Here is a 13,602-nt window from a genome sequence, read left to right on the forward strand (position 1 = left end):
CTCCTCTACTGTGGGACTCTTGTGTCTTGGTTTCCTCACCTGGAAAATGTAGGTCTGTCTCAAACGGTGTAGAGATTAAATGAGATAATTCAGATGAAGGATTAGTGTAGTGCCAGGCATATAGTAAACTCTCAATAAATGTAAGTTGCTGTTATTGATTCGACAGTATGTCAAACAAAAGAGGATGGATCAAAAGATCATTTTTAGAATAAAGTCAAAATATGTCACTAGCACTTTCAGGTCATTTGTGACTGAACTGGACCCCCTGCGAAAGGTGAAGGGGATCAAATGACGTCGACCGCCTTAGCAACAGGCCCCCAAAGAAGGTGAATCTCCGTAGCCAATAAGGTTCTGCGCTGCGGAGGTGGTAGCCAATGGATGACGGAAAGAGGAAGAGGGAGGACGCGCCAATTCTCCTGCCTGAGCCTCGGCCCAACAAAATGGCGGCGGTGGCGGCGTCGCTTTGTTTCCGCGGGTCCTGCGGCGGTGGCAGTGGTAGCTGCCTTTGAGCTGTGGGGAGGATCCAGCACAGTGACGACTAAGATTCCAGTACATTTCTGTCTTAACCGGGCGCCGGGGAGTGCAGAGCGGCGCCCAACGGTCGCAGAAGCCGACAAGGCGTTCAAGCGAAAACATGACCACTGAGCCCATGAGGTAAAACGCAACCCCGTCTCTTCGGCCCCAGCAGTCTGGGCCTAGGCACCTTCTGAGTCGGGTGTTTGGGAAGGCTTTTGCTTGGTGGGTTAGGCCTACGTCTTGCTTGGCGGAAAGAGGTATCGTTTTTTTCGTTAGGTGAGAAGGCTTTCGGCGGAAGGATTCTACCAGGGGTGCGGGTGGGGGTGGGAATGGGGGCGGGAGTGGGGGGGCGCGGCCTGGGGTATTGGGCGCTTCTTCCAACCTCCGCTAACTGGTGAAGCTTGGTTAGCCTCCTCTGTTTATTCTTTGCTGCATGTGGGATCGAGACCCCTAAATCGGAGGCGGTCTTTGGTATCCCGGTCATTCTTCGTAATCTTTGGGCCTAGAAACTGCGTGGGGAAGGAGTGGGGGGAGGGTGAGAAGAGGGGGAGGGGAAGGGGGAGGGGTGGGCGGGACGGAGCATGTGAGATCCTGGGACGACTTAGTGGCGTTTAGACTGCTGGAGACGGGAAGTACCCGGGCCCTGCGGGATTATTTTTTTTCTGCAGCCCTAGGAATCAAGCCTTTTTTGGGGGAAGGTGTCCTACCAGGTATTTATTTATCTTCTCTACCCCAGATCTTGAAGGGTATCCTTGGATTTATCTCTGGGCCAGGGAATACTAACGCAGGGTTTTGCTTCCAGAGGACCCTAGTATACTACTTTTTGTGAGATCCAGCTTTAATGGCACCTCAAATTGCCCCACTTTCTGGGAAAATTTCGAGTACAGGTAATTAGGCCTTATTTTTATTCATTCATTCATTCCATGAGGGATGGGGGACAGGTTAATGTGGATTGATGCGTAGTAAGATTTATTGCAAGGGAAACTGTGCCTGGCAGGCCGCCTCTTACCAATCAAGCACGTTTATTAGGTTGAGGCTGTTTTTCTCATACGCTTCTGATTTGCCTCTTGACAGTGTCGAAAAATTTGTGTAGTTAATATGAAATGTATACCACTTTTACCCAAGTATCTGGCTGGCTTTTCAGGCAGTTTAACATTTGATTTTTCATCCCACGATGTGAATTAAGTAATTTTTATACTATGAGATGCATCCTTGGTGCCTAGTGGCAAAGTAAAATTACAGGGAGCATGGATGTTGCATTCATAGTTGGCAAAAATGTGTCTTTGAGTAACTATTATGGCGTATGGCATATGTTTTTAGAGCACTTTAGCTACAATGTAGATTTTGGGAATGAGCCTATGATACTTATGTCTGCTTTTCTGCATTAACAAACAGTAGATAGATGATGCTTTTCTTACCTTGGGAAAAATATGCTTTAGTTCTTAGATTATAGAGGCCTAGTTGTGTAAAGATTGTGACCTTGGTTTCTGAATTTGTGTCAGTTGGCTCAAGTACAACAAGCCTTTACTTATGGGGGTATTGGGCACATAAGAGATACCCAGTACAACTTGTTGGCTGTTTATTGTCAGGCACTCATGTGCATATGCATGAACGGTGTGTTCTACAGTTAAATATGGCGGCTAGATTTTACTGAGTTTCTCAATGTCTACATTTAAAACTATAGATTGAACTTGAATTTTCTTCCTTTCTTTAGAGTGAACAAATTATGTGTAGAATTTCTGAATAGAATAATTCATTTTATGCCAGGGTTTTTCTTGCTGGTCTTGAATTTTTGTAGATCTTGGTGGTAATAATAATAATAATAACTAAAACTGATTGCTTTTTGTTGTCCTTTGTAGTCTTGATTAATTTTCAGAATAGCCCTATGGGATATGTACTTGGTTTTCCCCATTTTACAAATGAGGAAACTGAGGCACAGAGAGATCAAAGAACTTGACAAAAGGTATTCAGCTTGTAATTGGTGGAACTGGAATTGAACCCAGTCTTGCCTCTAGAGTTTATATTCTTAACAAGATTAATGCCTCTTTGAGCTGCCAGGTCTAACCTGATTATGACCGTTTTAATTTAGCCAAGTATTATGGTGGAAGAAGTTCATATTACCTCCTCTCATTTGTTGTAGGTCTGTGATTTTGTAGCTGTTTATAATGTACCGTTTATGTCCAGATATGCTATATCATGAGGTAACTGAAACATTTAATTCCAGGAAAGTCCTAAGCTATTATATGAAAAACCCCTTGTAAAGAAACACATATATAAATGTAGGGAATTAATTAAAAAGTGTGACACTCCCTGATTATTTACTATGAAAAAGCTCAAAGTAGGTGTTCAGAAGAACTGTCTCAGGCTGAGGTATCATTCATCTCCCAAACCATGATCATAGTTAAAGGAGAATCTGACAGGTAATGCTTGAGTGAGTTGAACCCACAGTACTAAATCACTCTTGAGTCTCTTCTAATGTGAGGCAGAAATAATGTAAGCAGTTCTATGCATTATCGTTAATTTTATTTTACACAGTAGTTCCAGAATTTTTCTTTGTCGATCTTCTGTCTAGCAATTAAGAAGTAGAAACAAAGACTAGTTCTAATTTTTTTTACTTGTGTTAATAAAAAAATAAATGTTCTAGGATTCTGTGGTGGAAAAATGGCCAAAAGGCAAGAGAGGAAAATAAACCGATGACCTGGCTAAATGATACACTGAATAATCAGTGGCTCTGTATTTAAAGGTTTTGTTGTTTTTAAAGATTTTTTTCTTCTTTGTTTTGCTTTAAATAAGATTGACTTGTTTCTTTAAGTTTTTGACATTATAAAAGATGAACATCTGATTGATAAACTTAGCTTTATTTTCATAGAAAGATCTTGATATTGGGAGACTTGATGGAACTCTTCTAATTCTTATGACAGTCGATTACTTGAAAAGCTTACAGCTGTATTAACTTGTTATTGGTCTTCTGTATAAAAAGGCAGAGGTTGTTCAAATTGAGATATGTTGAATGTCTCTGAAAATGTTTGTTAAGGTGGTAGTTAACAAGCAATTACATGGTAACCTAATTTTTGAAAAATGTTATTTGTGAAATATTTTCACTTTCACTATGTGGAAAGCATTAAGCCAGGCCTGTGGAGGGGGAGGAGATAAAAATTTTATAAAGGGTTTTGAAAGCATTTAAATTCCATTTGTTTGTTTATGTTATGGGTTGGAGAGCAAAGACATTTGTGACCTTAATTTTGATCAGGCCAGTTTTTATTATTGGCGATCTTTGATGTGGTAGGCTATGAGCTTTCAGTTATATGCTATAATTTCTAGAGATCAGATAAATGTAGTACTTAAAAGAATACTTCTATGTTGATATAGGTGTGTGAGATTTTTTTTCGTAAGAAATTGTGTATTTATGTGCCTGTTTCACTTTTAGAGTAAAATGATGCATAGAACTTCCTTTAGAAATGTTGAATGTAAGAGGGCAGTAAAAGGAGTGTCTAAGTGGTGTCTCTAAGTGTGTCTTAATGTTTATCTTAAGATCAGTTTGATAGCTGACATGCACAGTTTAACCTCCATTTCTCTATCTGTAAAATGGGAGTAAGTTTAATAGCTCTTGATAGCCTGCAGGTGTTCTGGAGTAGGTAACATGTTTATAACAGTGGTTCTTAAAAGACAAACTAAAATTCTTTGGGGTTTTTGTTCATGTTTAAGAGTGTAAAGAGGTCCTGAGACTAAATGGTTTGAGAACTTCTGGTATAGAGAAATGAACATTGAACTATGAGTCAAACCTGGGTTTTCTAGTTATAGCTCTGTAGCTTAGCTGATTGTGTGACCCTGGACAAATCATTTATCCTTTCCAGGTCTCTGATTGGTCATTTACAGAATGAACTTGTACTAGATGGTCTATAAAGCCATTTTTTTTAAAAAAATTCTGCTTTTATGAGTGTTGATCATTTTCTTATTTTATCTTCCTTTTGGTGGGGTAGGGAGAAGGGTAGTGGTGAGAGAAAGTTTCCTTATTCAATGTATTTATATCTTTTTTGCCTTAAAACTTGCATGATTAGGGCAGGGCGTTGTGGCTCACGCCTGTAATCCTAACACTCTGGGAGGCTGAGGCGGGAGGATCGCTTGAGCTCAGGAGTTTAAGACCTGAGTAAGAGTGAGACCTCGTCTCTACTAAAAATAGAAAAATTAGCTGGGCGTTGTGGCTTGCGCCTGTAGTCCCAGCTACTTGGGAGGCTGAGGCAGGAGAATCACTTCAGTCCAGGAGTTTGAGGTTGCTGTGAGCTAGGCTGACTCCATGGCACTCTAGCCCAGGTGACAGAGCGAGACTCCCTCTCAAAAAAAAAAAAAAAGAAAGAAAGAAACACGATTAAGAAACAGGTGTTTTGTTGCTAATATCTGTAATAGTATCATGTGCACATACTTGTGCAAACATGTATCGGAAAGAAAACCATTTTTGCTGGGAAGTTAGTATCGTGCACATACTTGTGCAAACATGTATCGGAAAGAAAACCATTTTTGCTGGGAAGTTTATCATTGTGGCTCAGGATCTTTCTGTTTTGAAAGATTACTGTATCCAGTGTATTTTTGCCGTTTTATGATTGAAGATGATACTTCTGAAAAACCTATATTAACTGTAGCCAGTGGTTCTTTTTGCCATGGGAAAAGAGTCTTTGAACTTTGCACTGTAGCTGCTATTTTCAGATCCTTTCTCTGCTGAAATTTTGTCTCCTAGTTTTGGCTTGAAATAGCCATTCCTGGTATCTGTAGTCCAGCTCTCTTGTTAACTTTTCCATACATACAATAATTCTTTAAGAAATTATTGGCAATAGTGTTCACATGTATATATCCTGCACTCCATATTTGGAGGAAATCCTTTATTAGTTGATCAAATACTTGAATATCAACTAGGGGCCATGCATGGCACCATGCTAGGATATGCAAAGAATGAAAAAATGAAATTCCTGCCACCTTAAGGCATTTTTAAAGGGAGATAGGTAACTGAATAAGCAGTTACAAAGCAGTGCTACTACGGAAATATATTGGTTGTGCTAGGGATCACAAATGAAGGGAAGCATAATTTGGGGGATGTCTAGGAAAGTTTTGCAGAGGAGATGGTACCTATATTGAGTCTTGAATGACTTAGGTAAGGATTGGCTGTGAGAGGGCAGTCAGGTAGAGGGATTAGTATAGCTAAAGATTAGTCTTATTTTCCACATAGCAGAGGAAATGCAACATGTACACAAATAGTTTTGGAGCAGGATATAAAGTGATAAAGCCTGCATGAGGTAAAAAGTTAGTTGCTGTGGGAGTTCAGAGTAGGAGGACATTTCTAATGGGAACCAAGGAAAGCTTTATAGAGAGAGAGCATTTGAATCTGGCCCTTGGAGGATGGTACAGTTTTGACAAAGAAGACTGTGGGAGGATTACAAATGTGAGGAATAGCAGCTCAAGCAAAGGAATTTTGTATATATTAGCATTTTCTATTTTGGAAGAAGGTCAACATAGAATTTTTAACTCAATTCCTGGACAAACACTATATAACTATTGTGCAGTTTATATGGTAGCTTTTGTGGCTTGACAATCTTGTAAAAGGTACATGTGCCCTATTGAATGAGCCTGATAATTTCAGTTCAGAACTGTCAAAAGTATTACTTTTCTTAAAGATTATGTAGAATTTAAGGTACAGCTTTTGAATGACTTTATCAAATTGTATCCTTAGTTGTCATTTATTTATTTATTTCAGAATATTACGGGGCTTAGTTGTCTTTATTTGGTCTTTTGAAGTGGTTGGTTGACTGTTGGGTAACATTAGACTTATAAGATCCAAAATATATTATTTTTGAGTAATACTGGATTATTTTGCTTATTTGAATTATATTAGTTATATTTTGGTTTATTTGATAGCATTCCAAATTTAGTTCTGCTATAATGCTTGGTTTGAAAATGTGAATTTGTTCCAACAAGGTTGATATATCAGTGAACAATTTGAAGTATAGGGCACAATTTGCATTTGCTTATTCAGGATTTTGTCTGCAAGGTCAGGAATCAGCAAACTATGGCCTACCAACCAGTGGCTTTTTTTCTGTAAAGTTCTATAGGGATACACCCATGCTAATTTGTTTACATTGTGGCTGCTTTTGCATACCAATTTTCAGAGTTGAATAACTGCAACAAAGACTTCATGGCCCACAGAGCCTAAAATATTTACTATCTGGCCCTTTATAGAAGGAGTTTGCTGATTACTGCACTAGGTAAATGCTGGAAACTGTACCTACCTGAACAGAGCTGGGTAAAAGTGCATGCATATACATGCACATACCTCAGACATTTACCAGCTACCTCAGTTCTTCAGGTATGTTATAAGCCACACCCATCCATATCTGTTGTTACAATTTTCCATCCGATTTCAGATAACCTTCCTTCTACCACTTCACAATAATTCATGAACTGATGCCCACTTCCACAAGCAAGCTTCAGGTCTTTTTCAAGGTAAAGTGCCATATTTATTGTATTTGTGCATTTTTTAATCTACCATATTTCTTAGGTTTCTATCTTTTTAAAAAAATGTGTCACTGATGAGTTTATTGAGTGTTGTGCTTCTAGTCCCATTTTTCCTATGAGTTATATGGTATTCATTGCACAATTTTGCATAGTCTGGTGGTTTTTAGGAACCCATATATTACATTATTGAGGTACTGACTATTGTCATCCTGCAAAATATACTAATTCACTTACCAAATATTTCTGGGGTGACATAAAGTTTAAGTGACTTAATGGGCATAAAGCACTTAGATTAGTGTCTGGGACATCATAATTACTCAAATATTAGTTATTACTTAATTACTATGACCATGTGCCAGGAACTGTTCTAGGTACTGCATTGATGAACAAGACAAATAGATCACTGTCCTCATGGAGCTTACATTGCACTTTAAAAAATCTATATTAATATACACTTTGAGGGGGAGGGGAAAGGAAGTGAGGGGTAGAAACCTACCTAACAGGTACAATGAACACTATTCGAGTGTTGGGCACACTAATAGCCCCAACTCAAGCATTATAAAAGCTATCCATGTAACAAAAACATTTGTACGCCCTTAATATTTTTTTGAGGCACAGTCTCACTCTATGGCCCCAAGTAGAGTGCTGTGGCATCAGCCTAGCTCACAGCATCCTCAAACTCCTGGGCTCAAGCACCTCCTGAGTAGCTGGGACTATAGGTGCACATCACGATGCCTGGCTAGTTTTTCTATTTTTAGTAGATATGGGTCTCACTCTTGCTCAGGCTGGTTTCAAGCTCCTGACCTCAAGCAATCCTCCAGCTTCTGCCTCCAAGAGTGCTAGGATTACAGGTGTGAGCCACTGTGCCTGGCCCAAGACCTCATCTCTTAAAAAAAATGAAACATTTCTTGAAGTTCCCAGTAATTTGGCCCACATAAATATGGTAACCTTTATAGCAATTTAATTTTTTTTGTTTTGGGCATTATGTACAGACAGCTATTTTAAAGTAATAAGGTAAAATGGAGATCTGATTCAAATATTGCTGCTTTATTACTCAAATTTATAATTTCTTACCTCCATTAGAGCATTTATAGCTTTGTATTTAAAACGAAAGACTGGGATTTGTTCAGTCCTTTATTTAAAAAAATGGTTTGGGGCCGGGCGCGGTGGCTCACGCCTGTAATCCTAGCACTCTGGGAGGCCGAGGTGGGCGGATCGTTTGAGCTCAGGAGTTCGAGACCAGCCTGAGCAAGAGCGAGACCCCACCTCTACTAAAAATAGAAAGAAATTATATGGACAGCTAAAAATATATATAGAAAAAATTAGCCGGGCATGGTGGCGCATGCCTGTAGTCCCAGCTACTCGGGAGGCTGAGACAGGAGGATCGCTTGAGCTCAGGAGTTTGAGGTTGCTGTGAGCTAGGCTGACGCCACAGCACTCACTCTAGCCTGGGCAACAGAGTGAGACTCTGTCTCAAAAAAAAAAAAAAATGGTTTGGAAAGTGTGACATTTTCAGACAAATTCTGAATAGCATTTATTTGCCCAGGTAGGTTGAGCCTAGTAAATTCAGAAATACCTAGGTTCTGCCCTGAAAAGTGCATTTAGACTAAAAACAAATAACATAGACAAGCAAGTATTTAATAAATCGTGTAAATATATTTTCCTTGCAATAAATAGGGAAGTAGCTTATACATGTACACTTAGGAACTTTTAAAACAGATTTTAAAGGTTACTCTTATACTGGAAGGGAGAGCATTAATGGAGGAAGATTAGGGTTACTAACCTTGTTATTTGTGTATTCCTTCTCTGTTCTTTTTAAAAATTGTGGTAAAATACATACAACATAAAATTTAACATTTTAAGCATTTTAAAGTGTACAATTCAGTGGTATTAAGTACATTTACAACGTTGTGCAGCCATCATCACTATCGAATTCTAGGCCATTTCCTTTACCCCCAAGAGAAACTCACTCTGTATTTCCCAATTCTCGCCTCCCCCATCCCTTGGCAAACACCTACGTTCTAACTCAATGGATTTGCCTATTCTGAAAATTTCACATAAATGGAGTTGTACAATATCATAAATATCGTGTGTCATAAAATATGATATTTTAAAAATTTTAGTTGTGGCAAAAACACTTAACAAGACATCTCCCCTCTCAATAAATTTTTAAGTGTCCAATTAGTTCAGTGGCATTAAGTACATTCACATTGCCATATAACCATCACCACCACCTGTCTCCAGAACTTTTTCATCATTCCTAACAGAATCTCTATAACCATTAAACAGTAACTCTCCATTCTCCACTCAGCCCGTGAAAACCACTGTTCTACTTTCTGTCTATAAATTTGTCTAGTTATTTCATTTAAGTGGAATCATATATTTGTCCTTCTGTGTCTGGCTTATTTCACTTAGCATAATGTCTTTAAGGTTCATCTATGATGTGTCATGTTTCAGAATTTCCTTCCTTTTAAGACTAAATAATATTTTGTTATATGTGTATATATATACATATATACACACTATTAGGTTATTAAGTATGAAATGTCCGATTTCCTTAAGTACTAAGTTTGGCAGTTGCTATCTCTGATATTTTACTTTGACACTTCTTGTTTTATTTTTATGCGAGGGGACTTCCTCACTCTTTCAAATGCACATTTTGGCTTGTGATTTTCTTTTCTTTTTTTTTTTTTTTTTGTAAAAGGCGAAAGATTTATTCGATCTGAAGAGAAACCAGAGTATGGCTTGTGATTTTCTTTCAATTTTTTTAGAGCAATTTTTGTGAAACCATGGATAAGTCAAAAATTAGTGTTATTTTTGAATATGAGTTCCATCATGGAACCAGTGCAGCACAGACAGCTTGAAACATCAACAAAGTATCTGGGAAGGATGTGGCTAATAAACGCCCAGTATGTTGATGGTTTGGGAAGTTCTGTTCTGGTGAGTTTAATCCTGAAAACGAGCCACATGGGTGACCTGAGACCAAGGTGGATAATGATGAGCTGAAAGCTATAGTGGAAGTGAATCCATCTCAACCTATGTGTGAATTAGGAGCAAGGCTTGACATTCCTATTCCAACAATATTGGACAATTCAAAACAAATGAGCAAGGTAAAGAAGCTGGATAGATGGATACCACATGAATTAAATGAGTGTCAGCAGAGAAATAGTCTCAAACCTTGCCTTTCTTTGCTGTCATGACACAGAGGTGTATCATTTCTACACTGTATTGTGACATGTGATGAAAAATGGATTCTTCTTGACAATCGCAAGCGTTGAGCACAATGGTTGGATAAAGATCAAGTGCCAAAAACACAGTCCAAAACCGAATATTCATCAAAAAAAATATAATGGTGTCTTGTTTGGTGGTCCAGTGCTGGTTTTGCCCACTGTACCTTCATGAAACCTGGTCAGTTGATCACAGTGGATGTCTCCTGCAACCAATTGGACGAAATGATGAGGATGCTTGCAATTAAGCAGCTGAGATTGGTCAATAGAGATAGGCCAATCCTCTTATAAGACAACACTTGACCACCAGTGGCACAAACAATGCTGTTCAAATTACAGCAACTGGACTTGGAAACTCTGTCATCCACTGTATTCACCAGACCTTGCAGCAACTGACTACCACTTCTTCCAGGCTTTGGATCACTTCTTACAAGGAAAAATATTCAATTCTCAACAAGCTGGGGAAAAGGCTTTTCATGATTTAATCACCACTAGCTCTCCAGGCTTCTTTGCTTCTAGCATAAACAAGCTACTGTTAAGATGGCAAAACTATGTCAATAGTTTAGGTGCCTACTTTGATTAATTGTACTGCTTGTTTGAGATAAACTAAACTTTTGCTTCAAAATCAGACATTTCATATTTAATTACCTAATACATTTTATCCGTTTATCTGTCTTTTTTTTTTTTTTTTTTTTTTTTTTGAGACAGAGTCTCGCTCTGTTGCCTGGGCTAGAGTGCCATGGGGTCAGCCTAGCTCACAGCAACCTCAGACTCCTGAGCTCAAGCAATCCTCCTGCCTCAGCCTCCCAATTATCTGGGACTACAGGCATGCACCACCATGCCCAGCTAATTTTTTCTATATATATATTTTAGCTGTCCATACAATTTCTTTCCATTTTTAGTAGAGACGAGGTCTCGCTCTTGCTCAGGTTGGTCTCAAACTCCTGAGCTCAAATGATCCACCCGCCTCAGCCTCCCAGAGTGCTAGAATTACAGGCATGAGCCACCACACCTGGCCCCTGTTGAAGTCTTTTGCCCATTTTTAAATTGGTTTTTTGTTGTTATTGTAGGAGTCCTTTATATATTCTGGATATTAATCTCTTAACAGATATTATTTGTTGTAAATATTTTCTCCCAATCTGTGGGTTGGTCTTTTCGCTCTCTTGATAGTGTCCTTTGATGCAGAAAAGTTTTACATTTTGATGAAGTCTAATTTATCAATTTTTTGTTGTATTGTACTTGATATCATATTTAAGAAATCATTACCAAATCCAAAATAATGAAGATTTATTCCCTTTGTTTTCTTCTAAGAGTTTTATAATTTTGGCTTTTATATTTAAGTCTTGGATCCATTTTGAGTTAATTTTTATATGTGATGTGTGATAGGGGTCCAACTTTTGCTTTTGCATATAAATATCAAGTTCTTCTAGAACCATTTGATGGAGAGACTGTTCTTTCCCCATTGAATGGTCTTGGCATCCTGTCCAATATCACTTGATCATAGATGCATGAGTTTATTTCTGACTCTCAATTCTATTCCATTGGTCTGTATGTCTGTCTTTATGCCAGTACCGCACTGCTTTGGTTGCTTTAGTTTTTTATTAAGTTTTGAAACTGGGAAGTGAGAATATTCCAGCTTCTCCAAGGTTGGTTTGGCTGCTCAGGATCCTTGAATTTTTATATGAATTTTAGGGTTGACTTTTCCATTTCTGCAGTTAAGGCTCTTGCAATTTTGATAGGGATTACATTGAATCTGTAGATCACTTCAGGGAGTATTGCTCTTTTAATATTAAATATTTCATTTCATGAACATGGGTTATTTTTTCATTTATTTAGGTCTTCTTTAATTTCTTTCAGCAGTGTTTTATAGTTTTCAGTGTACAAGTCTTGAACTTCTTTGATTAGATTTATTCCTATGTATTTCATTCTTTTTGGTGCTGTTTTAATGGGAGTGTTTTCTCAGTTTCCTTTTTGGATTGTTCATTGCTAGTGTATCAGAATATAATTGATATTTTTGTGTTGATCTTTCATGCTGTAAGTTTGCTGGATTCATTTATTAGCTCTCATAGTTTTTTTTTTTCTGGTGGATTCTTTAGGATTTTCTATATATTAGATTATATCATCATCTACAAATAGAGATAGTATTACCTCCTCCTCTCCAATGTGGATCCCTTTCATTTCTTTTTTTTTTCTTGATTGCTATTGAATAAAGGTGACAAAAATGGGCATTCTTGTTTTTGTCCTGATCTTAGGTTGAAAGGTTTTAGTCTTTCACCTTTGAATATGATATAAGCTGTGGATTTTTCATAAATGCCCTTTATCAGATTGACAAAGTTCCATTCTTAGTTCTCTAAGTGTTTTTGTCATGAAAGATGTTGGATCTTGTCAAATGCTTTTTCTGCATCAATTGAGATAATCATGTGATTTTTTCCCCATTCTATTAATGTGGTATATTACGTTTATTTATTTTCATGTGGTTCTTGCATTCCTGGGATAAATCCCACTTGGTCATGTCGCATAATCCTTGTAACGTGCCATTGAATTTTGTTTGCTAGTATTTTGTTTAGCATTTTGGCATCAGTATTCATTGGGGATATTGATGTGTAGTTTTCTTGTGACGTCTGTGTGGTATTAGAGTAATGGCAACTTTGTAGAATGAGTTAGGAAGTGTTCCCACTTTTTTTTTTTTGGAAGAATTTGAAAAAGGTGGATATAATAATTCTTCATTGAATGTTCGGTAGAATTCACCAGTGAAGCCATTCTGGTCCTTGGTTTTTCTTTTCTGGGATATTTTTGATTGTGGATTCAAGTAATGAGATGAAGTAGTTACAAACCAAAAATACAGCTTTGATATTTACCCATGTAGTTACTTTTACCATTCTTTATTTTTTTATATATAGCTTCAGGTTGCTGTCTAGTGTCCTTTCATTTCAGCCTGAAAGACTTACTTTAGCATTTCTTGTAGGGCAGGTCTACTAACAATGACTTCCCTCAGCTTTTAATTTTTCTGGGAATTATTCCTTTATTTTTCGAGCATACCTGTTCTGGCTATATAATTCTTGGTTGACAGTTTTCTTTTTTTCCTTTCAGCACTTTAAATGTCATCCCATTGTTTTCTATGGTGTTCAACTGTAATGAAGATTGACTGTTAATGAGGATCCAGTCTACTGTCTTTCACTTCTATTGCTTATTTTGAGATTCTCTTTGGCTTTTTGTCAATTTGATTATATTTTGTCTCAGTATGGATCTCTTCATGTTTATACTACTTGGAGTTTGTTGAGCATCTTGGATGTGTAGATTCATGTATTTCATGAAATTTGGGAAATTTTGGCCATTATTTCTTCAGTTATTCTTTCTG

General features: G+C 37.7%; 1 protein-coding gene across 2 annotated transcripts in view; it reads left to right on the plus strand.

Annotated features, from left to right (window-relative positions):
- The first annotated feature begins 426 nt into the window (after window positions 1–426).
- The window catches only part of ATRX (ATRX chromatin remodeler), a 216,863-nt gene continuing 203,687 nt past the window's right edge, over window positions 427–13,602 (plus strand). For both annotated transcript variants that reach the window (XM_069464119.1, XM_069464120.1), the window contains exon 1: window positions 427–654. In XM_069464119.1, coding sequence (XP_069320220.1) covers window positions 635–654 — 20 coding nt within the window. In that variant the 5' untranslated portion in view covers window positions 427–634. The remainder of the gene's footprint in view (window positions 655–13,602) is intronic.

This window comes from Eulemur rufifrons, chromosome 30 (genome assembly GCF_041146395.1).
Source record: "Eulemur rufifrons isolate Redbay chromosome 30, OSU_ERuf_1, whole genome shotgun sequence".
Taxonomy (NCBI): domain Eukaryota; kingdom Metazoa; phylum Chordata; class Mammalia; order Primates; family Lemuridae; genus Eulemur; species Eulemur rufifrons.